Source organism: Dipteris shenzhenensis, chromosome 9 (genome assembly GCF_047967505.1).
Source record: "Dipteris shenzhenensis isolate YYH24624 ecotype China chromosome 9, Dip_SZ_1.0, whole genome shotgun sequence".
Lineage (NCBI taxonomy): Eukaryota > Viridiplantae > Streptophyta > Polypodiopsida > Gleicheniales > Dipteridaceae > Dipteris > Dipteris shenzhenensis.
In genome coordinates this window covers 30,508,385-30,536,104 of record NC_141604.1, presented here as the reverse complement: position 1 = coordinate 30,536,104, position 27,720 = coordinate 30,508,385, and the positions used below count along the sequence as shown (strand labels likewise).

At 40.9% G+C, this 27,720-nt stretch overlaps 1 protein-coding gene across 1 annotated transcript; it reads right to left on the bottom strand.

Annotated features, from left to right (window-relative positions):
- Positions 1-17,043: 17,043 nt before the first annotated feature.
- LOC147898498 (uncharacterized) lies at positions 17,044-17,712 on the bottom strand. Its single transcript, XM_087379739.1, has 2 exons — positions 17,571-17,712; positions 17,044-17,481 (listed from the first exon to the last, which is right to left on the bottom strand). Exon 2 carries the CDS (start codon positions 17,470-17,472, stop codon positions 17,089-17,091), a length of 384 nt encoding a protein of 127 aa, XP_087235865.1. The 5' UTR covers positions 17,473-17,481; positions 17,571-17,712; the 3' UTR covers positions 17,044-17,088.
- Positions 17,713-27,720: the final 10,008 nt, after the last annotated feature.

Here is a 27,720-nt window from a genome sequence, read left to right as displayed (position 1 = left end):
GAGATTGCATGACTGAACCGTCAAGCCACGAAGATCTATTGAGCTGAAACATTGGTCTCCCCAAGTATTATTAGCCGAAAAAGAAATCAAGACCAGAGGCTAGAGGCTAAGAATGGCGACGCTCGAGGGCCATAGAGGAAAGGAGATCGTGAGGGTGAAACGTTATCATGGGAGGGGAAAAGGAATTAGAAGGGGAGGGAATGAAGAGGGAGACTATGACACAAGGGAAAAGGGAGAGAGGGAAGAGAAGCGTGTACATGATAGGAGGAGGAATGTAAAGATGGAGACATCAAGGGAAGAGGACTATGCTTTATTTGAAAGAAAAGATGAGAGGGAAATATCAAAAGTACTAGCTAGGTGGCTTTACAAGAATGAGCGTGTCTCATCAAGGAATAGCCCCCTCCTTTTATAGCCAAAAGAGGGGGTCTTTCCCAATTAATGCGTCTCCCACATGCATGGTGTGTGTGGAAAAGTCTCCCATGTGGGCTAGGCGGTTACACACTCTCAACTTTGTGTGACAACCCTTTGCCTCAATTTTCCACATAAATCGAGCCCCATATCTCAAGTCTATGAGACTCCCTTAGTCTCTTCCCAATTTTATAATATGTTCAAACCTCTAGGAGGACAAGTGGAGGGTTGGCACAAGGAATCTTGCCACCTCATCCTACTTTCCCCATTATTTAACTTGCCCTCTTAGACCTTCTATACCTAGCTTTCAAGTCTAGCACTGGCTTAGCATGGTAGCTACTGGGATTCAGAGGTGAGGGTGAAAGGGTGGAAGCAAAGGTGCCGGAGTCGGAGATCTGATACCAATGTAGAAAAGGAGGTAGGAATAGATTCACAAAAGGGAGATAGACTAGCAGAAGGAGAGAGAGATAGGGGAAGAAGGGAGGAGAAAGGGGGTAGGAGAGGGAGGATGAGATAGGATAGAGAGGGAGAGGTTGAGAGGGAGTAGGGAAGAGAGAGAGAGAGAGTGAGTGGCGTAGGTACAAAAGTGCAAAGTACCTACGATGTCCAACCGTCTCCTCGTAGCCCTCCTCTGACCCTCGAACATTTCGGGATGGTCCCTATACTGCTTCTTGAAGAACTTCCAATCAGCTTTGTCTGCTCAGCTGGGTTTAGCCATCCCCTTTGCGATGGAAGTACGTAAGGTTGATCTACGATGCTTCAATACTAAACCCATGCGCTCTCGCATATAATTCTCATTAGACTCCCAATTTGGCAGGTTAGGGTAGTTTTGTTTTAATTCATCAATGACCGCCTGCTTCTTTTGGTCATCTTGATACTGCCAATCGGTAGCAATGCCGCTCTTGAAGTGATGGCTCATCAACCGCCTCATGGTGGCCATCACTGCTTTGCCCTTTCTATCTTCTATGATCTCTCTGATAGCCGTGATTTGATAGGAGAGGTCCTCGTCTGGGTAAGGAGGATTGATGGTAGTGGCAGAGTCAGAGTGAGTGGAAGTTGTGCGAGCGCTTTTGGAGTGAGGAGTAGTAGTGGGAGTAGGAGAGAGCAAGGGACCTGACTGAAACTGTGTCTCAGGACCAAGTGGAGACCTGTAGGGATGTGAGTGTGCTGACTCGTCTACATCTCCTGAGTCAGCACAACATAAGCGGCCCCTCCTACTTTTCCTTCCCTTACGATAGGCACGCGCAGGTGATGACCCCTCGGTTGAAGGGGCATGAGGGGACGACTGGGCAGTAGGTCCAGCCGTTGGTGTAGGAGAGGGAATGGTTGAGGTCCTCTGAGATAGCAGAGAGAAGAATCTCGCTGCCTCCTCATTGGTCATGTATGCTACAAACTCGTCGAGACTCCCAACCAAGCCATGTGCTGCTAGCAAAGGAGTTCCCCAAGGGGTAGTCGCAGTGCTAGGTTCGAGAGGAGTCGGACCAGGGGTAGTCATAGTGCTACGTTCGAGAGGAGTCGGCAGTCCCCTCAGGTGTCACTTGAGAGGAATCAAAGTCCTCTAGAGCATAGAGATTGTGATGTCTCCTCCTGCGAGGCTGTCCGTACTCGTTGGACGTGCGATGTGATCCCATGTCTAACATAGACACAAACACAAAAACAAAAAACAAAAAACAAACATAAGCATAGGCATAGGCATAGGCATAAGCAAATACATATGCTTATGATCAAAAGAGGAAAATGAGACATGCTCATGAGAGAGGGAAAAGAGGGAAAAGAGGGAGGGAGAGTGAAAAAGAGATTGAAAGAGGAGACATATGCTCATGCTTATGCTTATGCATGAGCATAAGAGAAAGAGACATATGCTTATGCTTATGCATGAGCATAAGAGCATGAGCATGAAAGAGGGGAAAGAGGGGGGAAAAGAGGGAGACATATGCTCAAGAGAGGAAAGAGGGGAAAGAGGGGGGAAAGAGGGGAAAGAGGGGAAAAGAGGGGAAAAGAGGGAGACATATGCATAAGAGGAGACATATGCTCATGCATAAGTAGAAGCATGAGCATAAGAGAAGGAGACACATGCTCATGCTTATGCTTATGCATGAGCATAAGAGCATGAGCATGAAAGAGGGAAAAGAGGGGAAGAGACAAGAAGAGGGAAAGGAAAGAGAGATTGGAAGAGGGGAAAGAGGGGGGGAAAGAGAGAAGAAGAGGGAAAGGAAAGACGGAAAAAGAGACATATGCTCATGCTTATGCATGAGCATATGTCTCCTTCTCTTATGCTCATGCATAAGCATAAGCATGAGCATATGTCTCCTTCTCTTATGCTTATGCTTATGCTTATGCTTATGCATGAGCATATGTCTCCTCTTATGCATAAGCATAAGCATAAGCATAAGAGAAGGAGACATATGCTCATGCTTATGCTTATGCATGAGCATAAGAGCATGAGCATGAAAGAGGGAAAAGAGGGGGGTAAAGAGGGGAAGAGAGAAGAAGAGGGAAAGGAAAGAGAGAAGAAGAGGGAGAGGAAAGAGGGAAAAAGAGACATATGCTCGTGCTTATGCATAAGCATAAGCATATGTCTCTTATGCTCATGCATAAGCATAAGCATGAGCATATGTCTCCTTCTCTTATGCTTATGCTCATGCTTATGCATAAGAGAAAGAGACATATGCTCATGCTTATGCTTATGCTTATGCATGAGCATAAGAGCATGAGCATGAAAGAGGGGAAAGAGGGGGGAAAAGAGAAAAAGAGGAAGAAGAGGGAAAGGAAAAGAGGGAAAAAGAGACATATGCTCATGCATAAGCATAAGCATAAGCATAAGCATAAGAGAATGAGACATATGCTCATGCTTATGCAGATGCGTGAGCATAAGAGCATGAGCATGAAAGAGGGAAAAGAGGGGGGCAAGAGGGGAAGAGAGAAGAAGAGGAAAAGGAAAGAGATATTGGAAGAGGGGAGAGAGGGGGGGAAAGAGAGAAGAAGAGGGAAAGGAAAGAGGGAAAAAGAGACATGCTCATGCTTATGCATGAGCATATGTCTCCTTCTCTTATGCTCATGCATAAGCATAAGCATGAGCGTATGTCTCCTTCTCTTATGCTTATGCTTATGCATAAGAGGAGACATATGCTCATGCATAAGCATAAGAGAATGAGACATATGCTCATGCTTATGCTTATGCATGAGCATAAGAGAAGGAGACATATGCTCATGCTTATGCTTATGCTTATGCATGAGCATAAGAGCATGAGAATGAAAGAGGGGAAAGAGATTGGAAGAGGGGAAAGAGGAAAAGAAAGAGAGAAGAAGAGGGAAAGGAAAGAGGGAAAAAGAGACATATGCTCATGCATAAGCATAAGCATATGTCTCCTTCTCTTATGCTTATGCTCATGCTTGTGCATAAGAAAAAGAGACATATGCTCATGCTTATGCTTATGCTTATGCATGAGCATAAGAGCATGAGCATGAAAGAGGGGAAAGAGGGTGGAAAAGAGGGGAAAAGAGGAAGAAGAGGGAAAGGAAAAGAGGGAAAAAGAGACATATGCTCATGCATAAGCATAAGCATAAGCATAAGAGAAGGAGACATATGCTCATGCTTATGCTTATGCATGAGCATAAGAGCATGAGCATGAAAGAGGGAAAAGAGGGGAAAAAAGAGGGGAAGAGAGAAGAAGAGGGAAAGGAAAGAGAGATTGGAAGAGGGGAAAGAGGGGGGGAAAGAGAGAAGAAGAGGGAAAAAGAGATATATGCTCATGCATAAGCATAAGCATAAGCATATGTCTCTTATGCTCATGCATAAGCATAAGCATGAGCATATGTCTCCTTCTCTTATGCTTATGCTCATGCTTGTGCATAAGAGAAAGAGACATATGCTCATGCTTATGCTAATGCTTATGCATGAGCATAAGAGAATGAGCATGAAAGAGGGGAAAGAGATTAGAAGAGGGGAAAGAGGGGGGGAAAGAGAGAAGAAGAGGGAAAGGAAAAAGGGAAAAAGAGGGGGAAAGAGATTGAAAGATTGAAGGAGAAGGAGGGAAAAAGAGATTAAAAGAGGGGAAAAAAAGAAGAGGGGAAAAGAGATTGAAAGATGAAAAAAAGAAGAGAAGCAAAGGAGGGAAAAAGAGATTGAAAGAGGGGGAAAAAGAAGAGGGGAAAAGAGATTGAAAGAGGGGGAAAGGAAGAGGGAAAAAGAAGAGATGGAAGAGGAGAGAAAAGAAAAAGAAGAGGAAAGAGAGGGGAAGAGAGTGTTCCTACGCCCATCACTACAGGCGCTAGCTGCAGGCCAATGCAAATAACAAAAATAACAAAAGAAAAAAAGAGGAAGCACTTTCTTACCTAGAATAGTACATCCCGCTCGGTGTTTTATGGACTAGCCCTACAAAAGAGAGAAAATATACCATTTCAAATAACTAGTTAGAGGAAGGAGGAGTTGAAAGAAGCAACTTCTCGAAGAGATTGGATTGAGGAGACAAGGAGAAAGCGAAGGAAGAGAAATACAAAAAAGACTAGAAGAGGTGAGTCTTCTTTCTTTCACAAAATCTTGTTTTTTGGCTTCAATCCTTTGAAATCAAGCATGAAAACTGGCACATAGCCTTAGCAATACAAGGAGAAACATGCTTCAACACTCACGAAACGAAATCTCACAAAAAAAGAACCTACATTATTCAAAGAGTCTCACTTCTTGAAAAAATTCTTTTCAAGAAAAGAAAGAGGAAGAAGGGTGGAGAGGGAGCATAAGTGTTAAGAGAGGGGTGAGTAGTGGTGAGGAGTGGAGAATAGAGTGGGAGGTCATTGGAAATAGGTGGGAGGAGAGATTGTAGCTTACAATACAGATTGATAAAGAAAGCGCCGTGCATCGCGAGGTTCGAGTTTTAACCCACAGCGTCGCTATATAGCGATGCTAGTCAGTCGCTATATAGCAATGCATTTTCGCTATTAAAAGCAACGACAGAATAGAGAAAATCGTCACTATATAGCGATGGAACAGGTCAAAACATCGCTATATAATGATGCTTTAGGACACTTTATGTTTAAAGTTATGAAAGAAGCTCATAGATGCTATTTTATAAATGTTAATATATTTCCTTGCAACTTATGTTGTGATTTTATAAGTGCAGATGGAAGGGACGAGTGGAAGCGTGTTCGATGATGCACCAATGCCTAGGAGCACAAAGTGGCTTATGGAGAGGTTATATTGTCATTGCACTCATTGCAAGGGAGAAGTACGACATCAATGTCGTATTATCATGCGCCACTTGCAGATGTATGGGGAGGAGCCCGAACCAATACCCACCGTTGGTGTTGCACGTGTTGATCAATGGATTATCAATAAGTCAAAGCTATTTAAGTTCGCGGTTAATATTGGATACCATTATGGTACGAAACCTTGAGACAAGATCTTATATTTACACAAAATCTTAAAACAGGATGAGGAGGCTGACGATGGTATGCATATACCTTCACACTTTGAGTAAGACTATAGTCTCCCGGATGATGACGAGGGTATGGTCGACATGATGGATTCTATTTTTAGGGGCACTTCATCCCATGTACACGTGATGTCAGAATCTGAGGTCAAAATGCGAGAGTTGCAATCAACACAATTGTAGGAGGGTGCTAGGATGTCTAAACTACATGCTTGTCTCTCAATCTTGAACCTACAAGTAAAGTATGGGTGGTCGGATACAAGTCTCTCGGCCTTAATGAGGTTGGCTCTTGCATTAATTTGACTCATTATTTGGATATTTTTTGTTTTAAGAATCATCATGTATGGATTAGTGTACCGAATCATCATTATTCGAAACCTATGTATGTTTAAATTGTGATAGGTTGCTCTAGAAGATGTTGCCTGCACCAAATACCATGCCCGCATCAAGAGATGAAGCGAAAAAGATGCTAACAACGGTGGGTATGGATTATGATACCATCCATGCTTGCCGTAATGATTGTATTCTATTTTGTCGTGAGCATGGAGATTTGGCTAGTTGTCCGAAGTGTGGGGAACAACAATATAGATCTGACTTGCAGGGTGAGTAGATACTGGTAAAGGTCCTGAGACACTTTCCCATCATTTTAAGAATATAGCACATGTTCCGATGCAAATCCATAGCGGAGTTGATGACATGGCATGCATCTCATCGGTCCACTGATGACACATTGAGGATTCCCATAGATTGTGCAGCTTGGAAGCACATAGACAATTTACATCTTGGGCTCATCAATGGCCGGACTTTGTGAGGGAGCCACGCAATTTACATCTTGGGCTCACCATGGATGGTGTGAATCCTTTTGGATTACGCTCGACATCTTGGTCGACATGGCCCATAGTTGTGGTGAATTACAATATCCCACCATGGCTAACAATAAAAAAAGGGACACCTCATGCTTGCACTACTTGTGCCAGGGAAGTACAAGGCAAAAAATATGGACGTGTACATGGCACCTTTGATAGAGGAGTTACAGATATTATGGAGAGGAGTGCGGGTCTTTGATATTTCTAGAGCTCCTAGATATACCAATGATATTTTGGTCAGGGGTATCTTGATGTGGACCATGCATGACTACCCAGGATATGGAGAGTGCACAGGTATGTGGTTGTGTCTCTACAAGTATAATATAGGATTATGCTTTTATGACTCTCTTTTGCATGCATGTCTTATACTAACACATTCATGCATGCGTGCAGGACTTGTTACAAGTGGGTACCATGCTTGTCCTATTTGTGAACCGGGTTTGAAATCGCTTGCACGATACTCCAAACATATGAGAAAAAATGTTTATGAAGGTCATGCTCGATACCTTCCGTTGGACCATCTCGCACGTGGAGGTCAACTTGATCCACCACCATCATATATGAAGGCAAGTGGCTGGATTCAAGCTTGGAGGGCGAATGGAGAGGAACATCCTCCTGGTATGAAGAGGCTATCGATCTTTCACGAGCTTCCTTATTGGGGTCAGTTACAAATCAATCATCTCTTGGATCCCGTGCATATCTTCAAGAATGTGGGGGCTACTATTTGGGCACACTTGGTTGGTTCCAAAGACTCGAGAGGAGTGTGAGAAGACTTGCATGCTATGAATAGGATGTCTCGTTTGTGGCCCCAAGTGCATGCTTCAGGAAAAGTTGTCCTCCCGAAAGCAACGTGGATCCTCTCTACGAGGGAGGAGGCAGCGGTCAAGGCAGAGATTGCCTCTTTTCAAACACGAATAGGGTACATGCGTTGCTTGAAAGGAGCATTTTCAAAGGACAATAAGCTTAGTGGGCTCAAGTCCCATGATTGGCACAAGGTCTTACAGGTATTCTAAGCTGTAGAATTAGAATACCGATAATCATGATGTGTTAGCATAATTATGATTATGTTATATTGTTGACATGACTTCTTTGTTGCTTTGATAGTTCATCCTCCCAATTACAATAAAAGGGTGCTTACAAGAAGATGTTAGAAATGCTATATTCAAGATCAGTGGTATTGTGAGGTATGCTTACTATCAAATCGCATTGATTGCATTTTCTTCAATTTAAGTTGATTAATCTGTAGACTGATTATGAAAATATCTTACATGGACATGTGAAATAGGTGGATATCTCAAAAAGAGATCCCCATATCGAGCATCGAGAAGGCTACAGTGGAATCCATTGAAGCCGTGTGCTTTCTTGAGAAGCACTTTCCCTCGAGCATTATGACAACTCAAGTCCACTTGCTTGTACACATAGTTGATGAGGTGGCTATTGCAGGTACTGTTCATAGTCGATGGATGTTTTTTCTCGAGCAGTTTATGAAAACTTTGAAGGGATTTATAAGACAAAGAGCAAGACCAGAAGCACAAGCATGGCAAAGGGATGGCTTGTGCAAGAGTCATTAGTATATATCACGAAGTTTCTTGCATCCACGGATCCCGATATGCCGCAAGCTTGGCATAACAAGGATGATGATCTCATCATTGGTGAGGTTCCCCAAGGAAAAGGGATTGAAAGAAAGATGAGCGAAGAGCAAATGGAAAAATTCAATAAGTTTTATATCCTCAATAGCCCTGAGATGCAAAAGTGGATTGAGAGATATGAAGTGGCCAAAGCAAAAAGAATAAATGCAAGGACAAGATTCAGAGTAATGTACAGGCGATTGCAACCATATCCATAGGATCTGGCTCTTCTCCCCACTCACATGTCACTTGATTGACTACAACTGGCTCTATGTAAAGCCAAACGTGATGGAGAGACAATAAACGAGCACGAGCGAGAGTTATCATCTGGATGTATGATGCATGTAAGTTTCTTACCTCTTGACGTAATTAAGTAATTATTTGTGGCAATATGCACTATAAAATAGATGCATCTTCATTGTTTTAATGATGCTCTTTTATAGTACAAAAAGTACAGTGCATTATGGTCATATGGACGACATTTTCGCATGGAACGCATCGATTCAAAGAGAGTCATGTATGATTGTGGAGTCATGGCTAACTTCACACAAGATAGCCGAGCAAGTGCTTCAGATACCAATCTTCTCTCCTCACAGTTGGATTATTGTGGAACCATACACGAAATCTATGAAGTTGATTTTAGATGATTTAGTATTTTCATTCTTGATGTAAAATGGAACGCATCGATTCAAAGAGAGTCATGTATGATTGTGGAGTCATGGCTAACTTCACACAAGATAGCTGAGCAAGTGCTTCGGATACCAATCTTCTCTCCTCACAGTTGGATTATTGTGGAACCATACACGAAATCTATGAAGTTGATTTTAGATGATTTAGTATTTTCATTCTTGATGTAAAATGGTTTAGAACTATTTACAATGGTCCCCATGCGACAGTGAGAAAAGATAGAAGCAGTTTCTTTGCAATAGACTCCACTAAACGTTGGACCGATGAAAGTGATACTTTTGTTCTTCCCAAGCACTGTGAGCAAGTGCATACTAATGATTTAATTAATCGAAGTTTTCATTTTTCAAGATCCATTGATACATGTACTTAAGCATAATTTCATATATATAATTGATGACATCTGGCACCCATCTTCAATATAGGTGGTTTTTCATCCGGATCATTCTGATCCAAGATGGTGGTACGTGATCCAAGTTGCACCACGAAGTAAGAAAATTTTTGAAGATAGAGATGTGGATATGGAGATGCCACTACCAATGCCGGATCCAATTGATCCTGATGAATCTAGCGAAGAAGATGAAGATCACAATATGATCCAAGAGGAAGATGCGCATAATGACATCGCACGGGAGGAAGATGGAGATCACGATATTGAGGAAGAAGACAACGATCATCAAGAATCAGCACACTTTATTAAAGAAGATGATCAAGTACTTTTAGGTGAACGTACGATGCTAGAGTATGATTATGATATAGGAGATCAACTCGGTATAGAATTAGAGATAGACTTGTTTGCGGCGTTAGACTTGGCTCAAGATGAAACAGTTGATGTAAATGCTTTTCATTGATTTTTTTCATCTCAAACTTGGACATGAATATATGAGGTTTAAAGGCTTGATGTACATGCTCTCATACTTTTATTCTCTCAAAAGATCAAACATGTATGAAAATTAAAAAAAAATTGTCATTGGAAAAAACTAACTTTTAAGGTCTATATGAGGAAAAAAGCTCTCTGGAAAACATCGCTATAAAATAGTATCTCAGTGTCACTATATAGTGACACTTACATTTCTGACAAACGTCAATATATAGCGACTTTAGAAACTGTCACTATATAGTGACATTTGCTTAAAGTCGCTATATAGTGACGCTTTACGAGATGTGCTTCCCATACCAATGATTAGCACCTTGCGCACGCTAAACGTCGGTACTTAAACATCGCAATAGGATCCGTGTATAGTAGTGAATAGAATCAAAGCAAATTGGGAATACAAAAAGTGAAGTGCAGCATTTATACCATCATCATTATTTCGCCATTACATGCAAGGATTAGACTAAAGTATATTGACAATATAAGAGACATGGCCAAATTATAATAGGATTATAAGGATAATGAAATTTGGCATAATATATCCAAGTTTATCATCACAAGCTACCTTCAAGTCCAAGAGATTGGTGGATACTATTTAGCATAGGGGTTTTGCAGAAGCACTTCTTGCAACATGTTATCTGAAAATTTTGTGATTCTTTGTTGCACATCTTGCCTGTTTGGAGGATCTAAATATAAATGCATAAATCTAATGATATTTTCCACTTCAACCATTTCACCATAGTCTCTATATGAGACAGAAGAAATAGGTGAAATGGATGGTCATCATAATTCGCTGTTATGGACTTGATGATATGGATTTCATAGGGGTTTCTATGACATTTTCTATCTAGCTCAAGTATGGTAATAAGTACTTTAAGAGCTCCTCATCATTGGGATCTCCATCAAATTATGAGTGATGCATGCTTCAATTGTGTTCAACACTACTTTAGATGCATCCCATCAATGATTATTGTGTGCATTGGATCTAACTCAATGCCATGTAAACTCAATGTGCTTCAAGAGACACAATTCCTCCAAGTGTGTTGAATGGTGTAATCTAACTTCCCAATCCATGTTCCTCTCTATCAAAGACACCAAGGGCTCTACATTCCTCTTGGTCATGCTACTCCATGTAGAAATCTCAAAGAGGGTGCACAAAACTGTCAAAATTTTCATCAAGCTAGGTTGAAAAGACACAATGTGGTTTCCTTGCAAGTCGTGAATGTCACGACCTCTTTAGAAATATGTCATTCATAGTTAAAGAAAGAAACTTCTTTTGAGGGAGGAAATTTTTAGTATCATTTATAAGGAAGGACTTAAAAAGAAAGCTAAATACATGACAAAATAACAAAAAACAATAAGATTCAAAGTGGGACTAGGGAGGACTCCCTAATATAGTGATTGAAGAAGATTCCTATCTCAAGCAATTAGGGGCTTAATATTTGACCATGTAGGCCAAATCTTTATCACATTAGGAGTTATGTAACTATTTAAAAATTCCCAATTTTTCTTATATAGCTAAATTTTCATTTAAGGCGAGAGTATAAATAAATGCATGAAAAATAGCAAAAGATAATAAGAGAGTATGTACTTAAAATGGTTTATTTACAAAAAGCACAAGCTCAAAGATCATTTCATTCAAATTTGACAAAACTAGCTCAGAGATCATTTCATTCAAATTTGACAAAATACAAGTCAAATATAATGTTCTCAATGCTTAGAGGATCTTGTCCTATGATTGGGGGTTACAAATTTTGCAAGCTTATTTACAGGATCCGAAAGATTCTTTTGGAGACTAAAGTTTTGTTTCTTTGAGCAACGTCTGGGAGAAGGCTACGAGCATAGTGTCATCTAGTATGTCATCTTCTTCACATAGACACTACTTTTGAAATAACAAAGATCACTTTAATAGCCTCTATGAGATTAATGTGATATCCCAATCCACATCAATGACGTGAGTAGTTGCAACATATGCTTGAGCCAATATAGTGTCCACCTCGACTGTTGTGGAGTGATATATCCTATCATATATAGGAATAAAGTCCATTATATAATTCTTTCTTGAGACTATCAATGTGGTAGCTACATATATCTTTATTAGAGATAGGATCTAAGGCATTTTTTATTAATTTGGTGATCTCAGGATTCTTTGTGAGAAGGTTGAACTTAGGTTTTTTTTGTAGACATGTCTGTAACTATTTTTTACAAACCGAGTTACTGTTCACTCACATTAAATAATTGTAGATAGATAGAACGAGACAAAAATTGAGAGAGAGAGAGAGAGAGAGAGAAAGAGAGAGAGAAGAGAGAGTAATACCTAAGCAAGCAAGGTAAGCCTAATCTTAACAAACCTGGTCTCCAAGTGCGCTTTCAGCGAGATGATCAAGTGTTGGTTTTCTCACACAGTGCCACCCTCTCTCTCTTTGAACTCACCTCTTTTGTTTTGAATCCTTGTGGCTGCCAACGTGTGCTCTTTGGCTAATGTATGATTGCTCTTAGTCTAACAAAAGAAAGGGCTCCTCTAACATGCGTTGTTTTATGCCTGGATTAATGGAGGCTTGAAGCCTTACCCTTCAAAAAGAAAAAGGACTTGAAAGTCTTTGAAAAGATTTCTCACATGTTTATGAGAATATTTGCATGCATTAACTAGACTTTCAACTAATTTAAAAGCGTATTATTAGCATAGTACTACATTCCTGCAAATTGCATATATACTATAGTAGGCTTGGACCCTTAATTCCATTTTTTTTGGTCTCATATTCAAGTTTGGAATGTGTAGTATTGCTTGAAAAACAAGGTTGTCAAATTCCCTTTAGGAACGCCTAAGTTATGGGTCTGGCAAGTTACATGTATACAATAAACACCCTAAACCTCACAAAGAATGGCTATACCTAAGCTTGCATTGACTCCTAAGAGTAGGTGAAGTGCCACCTATTTTGTATCACCACTTAGCATGGTGGTTGCAATAGATAATTGTTGGGGCCAAAGGCCCCAACAGGGACACAGACACATGTTAGACTCTCAAAGCAGCAAGGACAAGAAGATACACAAGACAAGAATAGAGAATAGCTGATTGCTCATTGTATTGCATGAATAATGTATATACGGAGGCTCATACTCCTTCATTGCCCACACAATGCACCCCTTGGTATCCCCACACAAATGGGTCTCTTGGCATTCCCCATGTAAGGCTAAACCCGTGTGTTTATGCCTTAACACATGGCACTCACGGTGGACTGTGCAAATCCACAATGCGTAAATATCCCTTGAGTGGAAGTAAAATGCCAAAGACAGAGTGCAAAGGAGAACAATCATTTTTCAGCAAAGCCAAGGCAGAGAACCTATGAGTGCATAAATAAAAAGAAATAGGCACAAGATGCCCCACTCTTAAAGAAGCTTCAATTGGTACATCAATGTAGCTTTTGACATCTCCACGAAATCACGTTTTGCAGCAATGAAGTAAACTCTCAATGTAGACGCTACATCCGATCTATCTTTAAGTCGACATGTCCCTCTCATGAAAGCCTTGACTTCTTCCAGCTCCTAGCTTTCCCTTGGAGATTAATTGAAGAAAAAACCCCTGGATTGCAAGAAGTCCTGCAAATAATTGAAGAGGGTACAAAACAATAATTTAACCAAGCTCCCTAAGAATGGACAAAACCATCCTAATCTTTCCCCATCACTTTGCACCACAGAAATTCCACACCAAGGCTACGTTTTGCGATTGCATCTGCATCAGACTCTTCATTGATGACTCGACATCCTAATCCACAGTTTGTAACTTTGATACATATGAGTAGCATGACCCGTCTATGATGGGTTAGAAACCCGCTCCGCTGGGTCTCAAGGTGGGATCTTAAAATATCTTTAATTTCAAGAAATAAAATTTTAAATCAAATGACCAATGGTCAAAAAAGCCACAATGAGGAAAAAAACAATCACAACGGGGAAAGTCCAAAACAAAGAGAGAGAGAGAGAGAGAGAGAGAGAGAGAGAGAGAGAGAGAGAGGTTAAGGGGTGAAATTTTTTCCACTTAATGAGTACATTTAGATCCATCAGTGTGTCATGGTCAAAGAGGGTGTTGTTCGGAAGACTTGTATCCCCATGTCCAATTGTAAGTGCCTTCATCATCTTGTGTACTATGTTGCTATAAATTTTCTTATAGTTCCTACATATTTTGAGGATCACATCCCTAGCCTGAGTATAAGGGTCCCCTTGGAGGGACTTTGAACTAAGCAAATTTTCTAAATCCTTTTTGGTTTCTTACAAATAGTATGTCCATTGGACCTCTTAGCTTTCATACATGGCTTTCATTGTTTTATACAAGATTATGTGCTTACCTTGTTTGATAACTTCATTGCTAATCTCACTATAGGTGATGTATAGATTGCCAATATCCAATTTTAGATAGATAGGATTTCCATCTTTGTTAGCCATTTGTGTTTCACTTAATGGAAATATGTAATGAGATGGCTTTTGGATTTGCAACCCAAGCTAAGAGCAGAATTCAAAGACCCAATGAAGAGAGAGAGAGAGAGAGAGAGAGAGAGAGAGAGAGAGAGAGAGAGAGAGAGAGAGATGCATATATATGTATTGTGCGGATGCCAACTTTCTATTTCCCCTCACGAATGTGTGTTTCTCTATGTCAAATCACATATATTAGCTAGAAAACAATGGTTATAATAAAAAAGTGTACACACACACACACACACACACACACACACACACACACACACACACACACACACACACCCCCACACATGTATGCATGTATTGTGTGCACTCCAATCTTGCCCTTCCCTCCCTTCTACATCCCCCGTGACCCCATAAAAAAACCATAACCATAGAACCCTCTCTCATCTCCTTGAGGTCATGTGCACGTGTTGTTTTTGTATGTGTTGCTCTTGTCCCCTTGCCCCTAGTGTTGTGTATGTGTGCGTGCGTGCATGTGTGTGTGTGGGGGAGCATGTGCATGTGTGTTTTCACTAAAAAACAAATTGTGCATGCATGCCCATTAATGCACGTGCATGCATGCATGCATGCAAGCGTGTGTGTGTGTGTTTCGTCTTTTCATAATATTAGAACATAAATTATAAGAATAAAAACTAGTGTTACATGTCATGTACCTTGCCACCCACCCAACTCTCTCCTCCCTCCAATAGTGTGAGTTTGTTTCCCTTGCCCCTTTCACACGACCACTATTCCCTCTCCTATAGTGAGTGGCTGATTGTGTCTTTTCTATCTCTTGTATTTGTGTGTGTGGACTCATCTCTATGCCTATACATGTGCTTTCCACCCTCCTAGATCCCCCCACCAAAAGTAAACCTCTCTTCCTCTCAAGTGGTATGTGCATGTACCACCTACTCAACATGTGCCGTCCCTCCACCCTTTTTGGGACCCTTCTTGTAGTTGGAGTGTGTATGTCTTCCCTCTCTCTTATATTACCCCCCCCCCCCTTCCCTAGTGTGTATTTGTGTATGTGAGCCCCCTCTCTATTCCTACACATGTACTTCCCCCCTCCTAGATCCCCCCCTACTCTCTCTCTCTCTCTCTCTCTCTCTTTCTCTCTCTCTCTCTCTATATATATATATATATATATTTAATATGATATAATTAATGATATATTAATATATCATATTATATAAAATATAATGTATACATATTATATTGTATTATATTCTCTCTTCTCTCTTGCTCTTCATTCTCCTCCTTTTGTTCTCTCCTTATATTATATATATGTATAATGTAGTTTATATTATATGTAATATAATGTATGATACATATAATAATAATAATAATAATACTACTATTATTATTATATATATATGTGTCTATATATATATATATATATATATATATTAAAGGGGAGGAAAACTTCAAAATAATGCCATGGAAGTCCAATTCTATTCTAAGGCTACATTTGAAGGCCAAGTTTAAAATTTTGGTTTCTCTATGGAAGGCCACTCATTGTATGAAGCCTTCCAGAAGAATGCCAAGGCAGGCCTTCAAATTTCAGCCCTGCCACGTGCCATGTGTCAAAGTTTACTGCGTCCCTCGCAGCCATGTGTCAAAGTTTTTGATGCCGTTGCAGCACTATGCGTGCCACGTGTCACAACGTACCCTTCACTCCGGAACCTCTTGCGAGCCTGTATCCTACTCTCTCCAAACCTCCACAACGGCTGCACCTGGATCCCTTCCTTATAGAATAGAAAGAAAAGAAAAGAAGAAAGATGGAGTGCACCTAATTTTGTCAAAGAATTTTCACACTTTATGGAGTTTGTTATTACTTTGATACCAGAGCGGCAGGAACTCTGGCTGCGCTAGTGCATCATGAACGAGGATGATGGAGGAGCCGGCTGTGCATTATTGTGGACTGAGGACTCTATTGACGGCAAACACCCGGGCCGACTCGCTGTGCTTTATTCATCATGTTGCTGATTCTCCATTGAATGCAAGCACCCAACCTTTCTCTTTGTTTTGTGATGCACATAATTTTGTCAAAGAATTTTCTCTCACTTTTGTTCAAGAATCTCTCTCTCTCTCTCTCTCTCTCTCTCTCTCTCACTCTCTCTCCCTCCCTTTCCCTCCCTCCCTCCCTCGCTCTCCCCCAAATTCCAGCGCCTCTCCCTCCACCCAGCCCCTAGCCTCCCGCTCGATTCGCCTTTTCCTTGTCGCTGCGTGGTGCCTCTCCCTCGAATCCAAAGGAGTGTAGACATGGGCAGGGAGGGAGGGAGGGAGGGAGGGAGAGAGGGAGAGACAGAGACTCTTTTGTAGAATGCCTTTTTTCACCAATTATTTTTTGAATCCGTGATCGGTTGTGTGCAATCGTTTTTGCGAGTGTTTGCGAGCTGTGTTTGTTTTGGCCTGTGTACGCTGTATTTTATTCATCGATTTACAAGACTAATCCAAGCTGTTGCGTGTAAGTCTGGTGTATGGATTGTCAGATATGTAATTCTAATGCACAGTGAGACCCATTTATGCTTATGCAAGTGAGCAGCTAGTGTCTAATAAACAACGACGCACGAAGTGAATGACCATAAAATTGCATGTACAAGTAGCTATCGTTTCTTTGCTTTCCCAACCGCTGCGAGAGTTCGGTGAGTTAGTACGAACTTTTGGCCTCAAAGAAGAACAGCTGAACTTTCCAAACCAAGACGTTGAACTCAGATAAGATGATCTATATTTATGGTTGGGCGTACGTTTCATTTATCCATGAAGACAAACAGCAATTGTTTTACGTCTTCCTCTCGTCTCTGCTTAAGCTTGTTTGATCTGGATTCCTCACCAATTGTCACAGCAGATGATCCTCCAGACGCTTCAGACAGCTTTGGTTGTAGAATAGAAAGCAAAGTGCGCAATGGGGCCCCTCTCTCACAAGTACGCCGACAATCTTTATCTCGATGCTTCCGATTGCATGGACAGTGGGCACCTTCACGCCTCTGGGGTTTTTTTGGCATCTTGGCGACTGCGTCGATTGAGAGGGGTAACTCCGAAACGCCTTCTTGGGCATTTGTATTAGACCAAGGCTCCTCAGGCCCGATCTTTGCGAGGCTGAGAGCCGTTAGCTGCGAGTCGGAGCCCGACATAACTCGTTTCTGCAACACAGAATTTATACATGAGGGAAAAATGGGCGCAAGTGCAAGCAAACCAGGTTACCTGAAGCTGTAGAGTGCAGTGTTCTCACCTTGAAACCACTTCGTTCAGTTCTGATGGAACTCCAGTATCGTTATGGGCAGAATGCAGAAACGGTTCTTGAAGGTGATCATCTCCAGCTGCAAGCAGCAGAAATATAGAGCATACAGTCGATACTTCGACCAGCAAAAGAATTTCTGCAGCTCAGACGTTGCAATATAAAGATCAACCCCACTACGCTTTAATTCATTATTTACCATCTCAACCTTTTTCTGGCAGCATTTCAGCATTATTGCTCTCGATGCTCTCTTTTGACTTACGAAAGGAAGATGCCTTTTTCTCCACCAGCCTTTTCAAGATGCAACAATCGTTACAGCTGCTCCGCTATATCTTTGTCCCTTTCAAACTCGTATTCTGTCAATTGGCGCTTCATATACTTTCTAAAGCCTCTTCATGTGGTTAATATTTATCTACTATCTTCGAATTTTTTTTAGCGTTGGTATGAATCATCTCTCTCTAGAAGGAAATCATGTGGAGATTGTGCTCTTTCTAGTCTTTGGTGGTGTATGGATAGTGTCAAGCTTCATGTTTAGGTGTATGAGGAATTGGATGGGCATAAAAGTAGTGTCCTTGGGGGCATGCTTTTAGGCTCTTATAACATAGAGAGGGGATAGAGAGACATAAAATAAAAGTGTTTTTAATTATTGAAAAGCCTTAGAAGCACTCTTGTTTGTCACTTGTTAACATGATAGGTAGCAATCGTTTGCTAGTAAGTAGTAAAAGCATAACACTCAATCCTACATACACCCAATTTGTTCCATTGGAGTGGTTGCACTAGCAAACAGTAAAAGCATAACACTCAATCCTACATACACCCAATTTGTTCCATTGGAGTGGTTGCAATCGTACAATCCTACATGTGGATCATTTTCAAGAGATTGTTAACATATTGTGTTAACTCATGAATATGTCAAGAGAGCATAAGTTTGTTCATAGTATTCTCCATATTATTGTGCCACATGGAAATCCTTTTGCAAAGAAATTTTTTCCCCATCACCTTCGCACAATAAGCTCTCCTCACAATCACTCATATATTCTCACACACCCTCACTCATGATATTGTTAGGGTGGTATCCCCTCAAAATAATTGCTAATTAGCCAACCATTATCAAGACCACCAAGAACATCTATCACAACATCCTACAAAATAGTTTGTTATGTGCCAATCACAACGTCATGTTCATAGAGGTTTGATGCCAAAGTTGAATGTCCTATGGGAGCTTAATGGTTATGTTTAAAGGCATATGGAGATACATTTTCAATGAAGAGCTACCATATGGGCATGGTGGCCTCCAAGTGTCCACATAACTTTGCAACACAAGTTAGGCATCAATTGAGACTTGAACCCAAGACCTCCCAAAGAGGAGCAAGGGTAGATTAGCCACTTAGGATACAAGCTCAAGGATATTTGTAACTAGCTATGATTTGTATCCCTCAATGATGCTGCTAGATTGTACTACTAAATCCATTTGTTTGTAATGGCTTTTTCTCCTAGTGGTAAATCACCTACCTCTCTCATCAGAGTCTCATGCATTACTTGTTTACAATGCATATGTTTCTTCATTCATTACTTGTTGTCATTCTGTCTTTTGAAATACATCTTTAAAATATATGGCTCTTCTTTTGCATGACCCTATACATAGGAGTGTATCAATTCAAGAGCACCTTTTGCTCTACTTATGCTTCTACCAAAGCTAGCTCTAACTTGTTTACTAAAGCAACATATACTTTTCCAAGAGGTTTAAAACCTTAGAATACCAATTGCCATATTTTAATCTATATCAAGCTTCTGAAGATCACATGTCCGTATCATTTGTGCCATAATTTTGACTCTTGAGATTGGCATAGGTTGATACTCTACTATCGTTACATTTAGATCAGCTGGTATTGAAACTATCATTTCAAGAATAATCTGCCCTCTTTAACTACTTTTCCAACAAGTTGGAATCCTTTTTACTTGTCTCTAATAACTATGCATTGATCTCCATCAGATATTACTCTATAATTCTTCTCTATGGTATATCTAGCTGACAAAAGGAATTCTTGTTAAGCTTTTGAAACATAGAATACATTATCTATCAATACTTTTTTGCTTGTTTCATATGTACTTTTCCCTTTTCTTAATTAGCATTTGGTGTATTATGAGTGGTCTAGATTCAGGGATTTGGGAGGGAATTAAAATAGGCGTTTTAAATCGGCAAATTAAAATGTTTTAAAGTTCGCTTTTTGACTCCCCTGGGGCAATTGAAACTAGCCCCGTCATGCTCCAAAGAGAAGACTAAAAAATGCCTCAGATCACTTCCAATGGTCAAACATGCAAAAGACCAAAGATAACTTACATAATAATGAAACTTTCTAGCACTTAACCATATTCAATGGTTCATCTTAGAAGCAGATATCACTGTTACCCCCAAATTGAGTAGTCTGAAATTGGAGGGTGCAATCGAAGCTGAAGAGAAAAGCTTTGAGAGGGCTTTCAAAGGCAAATGGAAGCTCTTACCGAGGACTACTTTTGGGAGAGAGGAATAGCAAAATTGTGTGTTGTGTCACCATGGAAAGATGCGGCTATTCCAACTAGTTTTTTGCTTGATTCTCCTTATTCCAACAAGCATTTGAGCTCAAATTTCATGAGTAGAAAGCTCATAGTGTCACCCACCTATGGCTAAGAGGAATTGGCAAAATATTGCGTCAGTAGGTAGAATTGCTTGAAATTTCATCGAGTAGAGATCGTGTCGGCACAGGATGTAGAGGGCATGTCTCCCTAATTGCTTGGTGTCAAAGGTGCACCCTAAGTAGAGAAAAATTCAGCTCACAGGGCTCTTGGAATGGTCACTTAATGGAGGAGAACGGAGCTAAGCAAAATCTGGAGAAAAAGAGGGCAGAATGAAGAAGAAGATGGAGGGTGGAGAAGAAGATGATGAGGTGGCATATTGAAGCTACAATCGGCTAGGGACTTAAGAAGGCTCTGATACCAAATGTTGGAACTTGGGAAGAGAGGAGAGCTTCATCATGGAGGTGAATGAGAACACATGAGATATAACAATGGGTGTTCTATTCATTGTGAGAGGGAAGTCCCTCTTTTATAGAAATGGAGAGAGGGTGGCCTAAATCAATGGCACCTCTCCTACATCAAAGGAGGTAGCTCCTAAATCATAGGAACTCCACAATCATAGGCACCACCCCATTTGGGGGCCTTTGTATTGTGAAGAGAGTGGGAGAGAAGGAAGAAGTCTCACTTACAGCTTTTTCACATACACAATGGGGGAATATACACAAAGGTGGAGGCTGCACTTTGCGAACAACTTTTCATAGTCGCCGATTTCTCCCCTAGGGTTTCAAGACCCATGGTTCTTTCTTTAATTACAAGTTGAGACTGGTGATGTGTGACTATTTCATCCACAATCGTTTTTGCACTTGCAGATATCTGACCACCCAAAATGGCTACCACCCTTTTCACTCCCGTCCACTCTTGAACTTTCCAATCTGTCTTTGAGGGTGGCCTAGGAAATGTTTGTGCATACGAGTTCCTAAACCTGTGTACTCTTCGTGGCAGATGTTACATCTCCACTTTATGGCAGTTACGAGCATAACATAATCACTAGCTTTTGTAGGATTTCGGCCTCATTTCTCTGGAGCCATGTTCAAGTCTGTATGCACATACTAATAGATCAATAATGTGCAGAAGTTTCAGAAGCAAAATTATCAATTGCCACATATAAAAAACCTTTGTCCAATCTTGAACAATTTTATTTCTTAAATATGTCTTGCATGGAACAATCATTTCACTCTTGTTTCGCCAACACTCAGTAAGTGTGCTCGACCTCGAGATGGAGCAACCATCGAATCGTCTTGTCCCCTCTCGACATAATTGGATGGTTATAGATGTGGTAATATACCTAGGGACCTAGGCGTGGGATGGCAAATTGCCTTTTTCCACATCTCACTTTTTCTGGAGTAAGCATCTATTTGCACTATGATCTTTCGCAACATCATGCTCCGTGCTTACATGCACATGGCAGCTCTTTCTCGCACACCCTTGTTGGGATATGTGTGATCAATGGCTTGCTAGGTGCATGTGTGCATCCACTAGCAGTCATATGGTGGTGTGTGTGTGTGTGTGTACAAGAGGCACAGTTAGTGCCATAGACCATGACACAGGTGATGATGTAATACATGTTGAGATATCAAGCTCCACTCTTGATATGCTAGGGTGACCGTTGTCCATTTATGTCACCAACTTGTTAGCTGCAGATGTGGTTGGTACACCACCCATGAATAATAGCTGGTGAATAATAGCTGGATGACAGCTATCTTTATGTACTTTAGTTAGTGGCTCAATTAGTATGCCACCTTAGTTAGTTGAGTTTGGTTTGCGACCCACATATAGGGTTCACCTATTCTTTTGTACTTAGAGTTCTTTTGGCTTTCACAACTAAGAAGAGGAAAACTGTTTTCAGCCTCCACCTTTGTGTATATTCCCCCATTGTGTATGTGAGAAAGCTGCAAGTGAGACTCCTTCCTTCTCTCCCACTCTCTTCACATGGTATCAGAGCTCGATTCATGGTAAGGAGCTCAAGAAAGCAAACCAAGTTCACGGTGTCCTAGTAAGAGGATCAGTGTTGCTTTCCTTTTTTTTTGAGTTTGGGAGCAAATCTCTGCAAGTAGCACAGCCGAAAAGTGCCAGAGTGCACTGTCTCAGATTGGGACGCCCTTCACGGTGTGGCGAAAGGGCATTACATGCTACGGGCCCATTTTGGTGGCGGAAGTTTTCCGCAGGCGCTCAGGAAAGTGCCCTGTTTTTGTTATGTGACCACTATTCTGCAGGTCGGTGAAAAGTTATCATAGAAATTACATCGTATGCCTATGCACAAAGATATTGGGAGTGACAGAATCATTCTTATTGCCTGTTGATGCATAATCATCTCTAGGAAATGACTATGTGGTCAAATACCACTCTCGTCAATTTTGCAGATTTGCCCTTGTGAGGCAAAAGTTGTGTTTTCTTGCAGTGACAGAATATTTTGCAGTGTTCTGTAATGGCGTCTGATGCTCTTTCACAGATTGTCACTGAAAACCTTGACAAGAACAACTTCCAAGCATGGAAGTTTAGAATGACGAATTTCCTTAAGGGAAAAGGCTATTAGGAGTTCATTACTGGAGCTGAACAATAACTAGTTATTCCTAATGTTCCCAATCAACAGGAGTTGCAGGCATTTAAAGGTTGGCATGAGAGAGCCAGAAAAGTTATGTATTGGCTGTCTATCAGTATTTCAAATTCTATGATTGTGCATATTTACGATGCAAGCACGCCGAAGGAGGCATGGGATACTTTGATAAAAATGTATAGCACAAATACGCAAGCCAGGATAATGTAGCTCAAGCAGGAGTTGCATAATGTGCAAAGAGAAAATATGAGCATCAATGACTACCACATGAAGGTGAAGAAGATTGCAGATGCGCTTGCTTCCATTGGGTCGCCAATAGAAGATGATGATTTAGTTTCTGTGACCTTGAATGGTCTAGGAAAGGATTATGCACAATTCCAGATATCTATTGCCGTTCGTGAAAAATTTCCTGATTTTGAGGAGTTGATTGCTCTTCTTCTGAAGAGCAGAGAAATGGTGGTGCATCTTCTTCAGGAGGAACTTCAAAAGAAGCTGTCTTCTACTCAAATGCTGGAAGATGTAGAGGCAGAGGTAGAGCAGGCCGATCTGGAGGCCATGGCAGAAATCAGAGTATGTAGCAAATTCAAGAAAACCAGTCCTATGGAGGAGGACGTGGTAATTTTAGAGGCAGGGAGAGCCAAAGAGGTCATGGTGGATGGCAGAGAGGCCAAAAAGAAAACATCAATGTTGAATGCTACTACTGTGGTAAAATGTGTCATATGGCTAAAGACTGCTACAAAAAGCAGAATGACAGCATGAATGGAAAATTGCAGCAAGGCAATTATGCATCCTCTCGTAGACAGGGTGATGACAGAAATGAGCATTTGTTTTGTGGTGCAGCACATGACCAATTCTGTGACAAGTGTAGAAGAAAGCAATGATGTATGGTATACTGCACATTGTATTGTGTAGATTGGTAAAACTCCTTTGTCTATGGTTGAGCAGGGCTTGCAGGTCAAATTTAATCCTCATGGATGCTTTGTTGAGGATATGAAAAATAAAGGTCGCTTGATAGCAAAAGGGAAGAAGAAGGGCAGGATGTTTACGTTGGATGCGGACATGCCTGAGTGCAGCAATGTTTGCACAGGGACCAGTGTAGTTGCAGATATTGATATCTGGCATAAACGCATTGGTCATGTTAATGTACAATGACTTAAATTAATGCAGGCCCAAAATATTATTGCAGGATTGCCTAAGTTCAAGGTTGCAGAAATACATAAGGTATTTGAAGCCTATCAATTTGGAAAATAGGCAAGGAAACCATTTCCTAGACATGTTCAAGAGAGTAAGAGGCCATTGGAATTAATCCACTCTGATGTGTGGACTACTAAAGCTACATCTATTGGAGGCTGTCATTATTTTGTCACTTTTATTGATGACTATCGTAGAAAAGTTTGGCTGTATTTTATGAAAAAGAAAAGTGAAGTGTTTGGGCATTTCAAAGCTTTTAAAGCTATGGTTGTAAAAGAAACAGGCCTACAAATGAAATGCCTAAGGTCAGATGGAGGGGGAGAGTATCTCTCAAATGAGTTTGCAAGTTTCCTGCAAGAGCATGGCATAAAGCAGCAATATTCATGCAGTCATACCCCACAGCAAAATGGACTTGCAGAAAGGAAAAGCAGGCATATTGGAGAGGTATCACATGCCATGCTCAACGAAAAAGACCTGCCAAATTATTATTGGGTTGAAGCAGTTGCTATAGCAGTCTACATAATGAACAGGACTCCCACTGCAGCAATACAGTGGCGTGACGCTAGAGGAGAGGTATACTAGTAGGAAACCAGATATTTCTCATTTGAAAGTTTTTGGTTGCATTGCCTATGTTCATGTGCCAAATGATTTGAGATCCAAGTTGGATCCAAAAGCTGAGAAGTGCATCTTTATTGTTTATTCTCTGTAGCACAAAGGGTATAGATTGCTATAACCCTTCTACTTGTAAGTTTACAGTGAGCAGAGATGTTGTTTTTGATGAGATGAGCAACTGGTATAAACTAGTAAATGTGATTGATGATGTAGATGCACAAAATGGTAATGCTGCACAGAATTCATAGCAGCAATCACAAAATATTAGTGGACCTATAGTGTCCTCAAGAAGTGGTTCACATACTTCGCTATGGACAAGCAGATTAAGATCAGGAGGATCTCCTCAAAGCAATGCAGATAGTGGTATGCAAGTATCATGAAAAGGAAAAGAGAAAGTAGATCAACCCATGGTTGATGTGAATGTAGGTCACTCTTATGTGGATGGTGAATCCAATGGCTCAGAAAAGAGCCTTGATGATGAGTTGGGTATTCCTTATGTTGTTACACCTGGAGTAAGGAAGAGAAGGGATGTTTAAAGAGCACCTGGTAGTGAGTCTATTTTGTGCAGGTCTACCAGAGCTAGGTATCTTGTGGATAGGCTAAAATATGGTGGATTTACAGCCATTCACTATGCCTATATCGTCAAAGTGATACATGAATGAGAACCCACTTCTTTTGAGCAAGCCATGGGAAAAGAAAAATGGGAGAAAGCCATGGATGAAGAAATGGATGCCTTGGAAGCAAATGCTACATGGGAATTGGTGCCTTTGCCTAAAGACAAGAATGCAATTGGCTGCAAGTGGGTTTATAAGGTGAAGCACAATGCAGATGGTTCTGTGAATAGATACAAGGCAAGATTAGTTGTCAAGGGGTATGCACAGATCTATGGCATTGATTATGAAGAAACATTCAATCCGGTTGCAAGGATGGCAACCGTAAGAGCAGTCATTGCTATGGCTGCATCAAAGGGATGGTCTTTACATCAGATGGATGTAAAGAATGCTTTCTTGCATGGTGATTTGCAAGAAGAGGTCTATATGGAGCAACCACCAGGTTATGTTCATGCTGTTCATCCTAAGTTTAATTGTAGGTTGAAGAAAGCCTTGTATGGCTTGAAGCAAGCACCCAGAGCATGGTTTGACAAGATAGGATAGTATCTTGTCACTATTGGCTTTCAGATTTCCAAGGCAGATTTCTCACTTTATTAAAAACAAAGAAAGGCATTATGCTGCTTGTCATTTATGTTGATGATTTGATCATCACAGGTGATAGTGATGAAGATATCCTTCATGTGAAAATGCTATTGAAGCAGAGGTTTGAGATGAAGGATTTGGGAGAGCTGCGTTACTTCTTGAGCATTTAGGTGATTAGATCCACAAGTGGGATATGGCTCTTGCAGAGGCAGTATGGATTGGACATGCTATCCAAATATGGGATGACAGGCTGTAAGCCTATTTCAGTTCCTTTGGAGCAAAATGTGAAGTTGAGCGTAGATGCAGGTGAGCTTCTGGAAAACCCTACTATGTATAGATGCATAGTAGGAAGTTTGATTTATATGACTATTACCAAGCTAGATTTGAGCTATGTTGTTGGTTTGGTAAGTCAATTTATGTAGGCTCTAAGGAAACCGCATTTGGATGCGGCTAGACACATATTGAGGTATGTGAAGTCCACATTACAATATGGACTATTTCATGAGACTAGGGTTCAGATACAGTTGCATGGATACATTGATGCTGATTGGGCTGATAGTATTTCTGATAGACAATCTACAAGTGGATAGATGTTCTCTTTTGGGAGTGCTGCAGTCACTTGGAGCAACAAGAAACAACCTATAGTTGCCTTATTGAGCACAGAGGTTGAGTACAGGGGTGCAGCAATGGCTGCATGTGAGGTAGCTTGGATGCATAAGCTACTTTATGATATGCATCAGTCTACAGATGGGCCAAATTTCATTTATTGTGACAACATGAGTAGTATACACTTGGCAAATAACCTAGTCTATCATGCTAGAACAAAGCACATTGAGGTGCATTATCACTATGTGCGGGAGAAGGTTCTAGTAGGTCTTATTGATCTAGTTTATGTCAGCACAGAGGATTCAGTAGCTGACATATTCACGAAGGCATTGGGTGCAGAGAAGCTGCGCAAGTTCAGAGACCTGCTTGGTGTGCAGGAATTGGGATTGAGCTCGAGGGGGAGTGTTGAGATATCGAGCTCCACTCGTGATATGCCAAGGTGACCGTTGTGCATTTATGTCAATGACTTGTTAGTTGCAGATGTGGTTGGTACACCACCCATGAATAATAGCTAGATGACAGCTATCTTTATGTACTCTAGTTAGTGGCTCAGTTAGTATGCCACCTGAGTTAGCTGAGTTTGGTTTGAGACCCACATATAGGGTTTACCTATTCTTTTGTACTTAGAGTTCTTTTGGCTTTCACAACTAAGATCCCTTGCACAGTCAACAAGTTGCTCAAACATGCATATGTAAAGAGGACAATGTAGTAATGTGCCTCGTATGAATGCCCATGTACGTGTGAAGCAACAATCCTTGGAACCTTCTTTTAAAGCATAACATATCGAGAAGACACAACAAGATGTGTTTGAAGCTATTTGTTGCACGAGATATCCATGAGCATGGTGCAAAGCCCACATTGGAAAAAAGACATGGCCTTTGTCGCTAAAGCTGGACCAGGTTTCACAATGCCTAGTTATGATGCCATCCGTAATAGCATGTTGGATGCATACTGCAATAGGACGAAAGAGGAGATGCAACAAGTGGTTTATGATGGCATTGAGAAAACTGCTTGCACCATTGTATCAGATGGATGGAAGAATGTTAACAAGTAGCCCTTGATTAATGTCATGGTTGTGATATTCAAAGGGGAGGCTTTTCGACAATCGTTTGATACAAGCGGTGAGGCTAAGAAAAGAGAATTAATTGGGAAGCAATTAAGTAGATGTATTGGAAGACATCGGTCCTGACAATATTATTCAACTAGTTACTGATAATGCTAAGAATTATTGAAATGCTAGGAAAATTATAAATTGTAGATATCGACGTATTTGGGCATCGCCATGCTCGTGCCACTGTCTTGGAGGATTGGTAAAAAACACCTAAGACAAACTTCTTCAAAGTTGTCGTGGATGAGTCTCGAAAGTTCATGTTGT

Coding starts and splice junctions, on each gene's coding strand:
- LOC147898498 (XM_087379739.1), bottom strand. CDS start 17,472: ATGTCGGGCTCCGACTCGCAGCTAACGGCTCTCAGCCTCGCAAAGATC.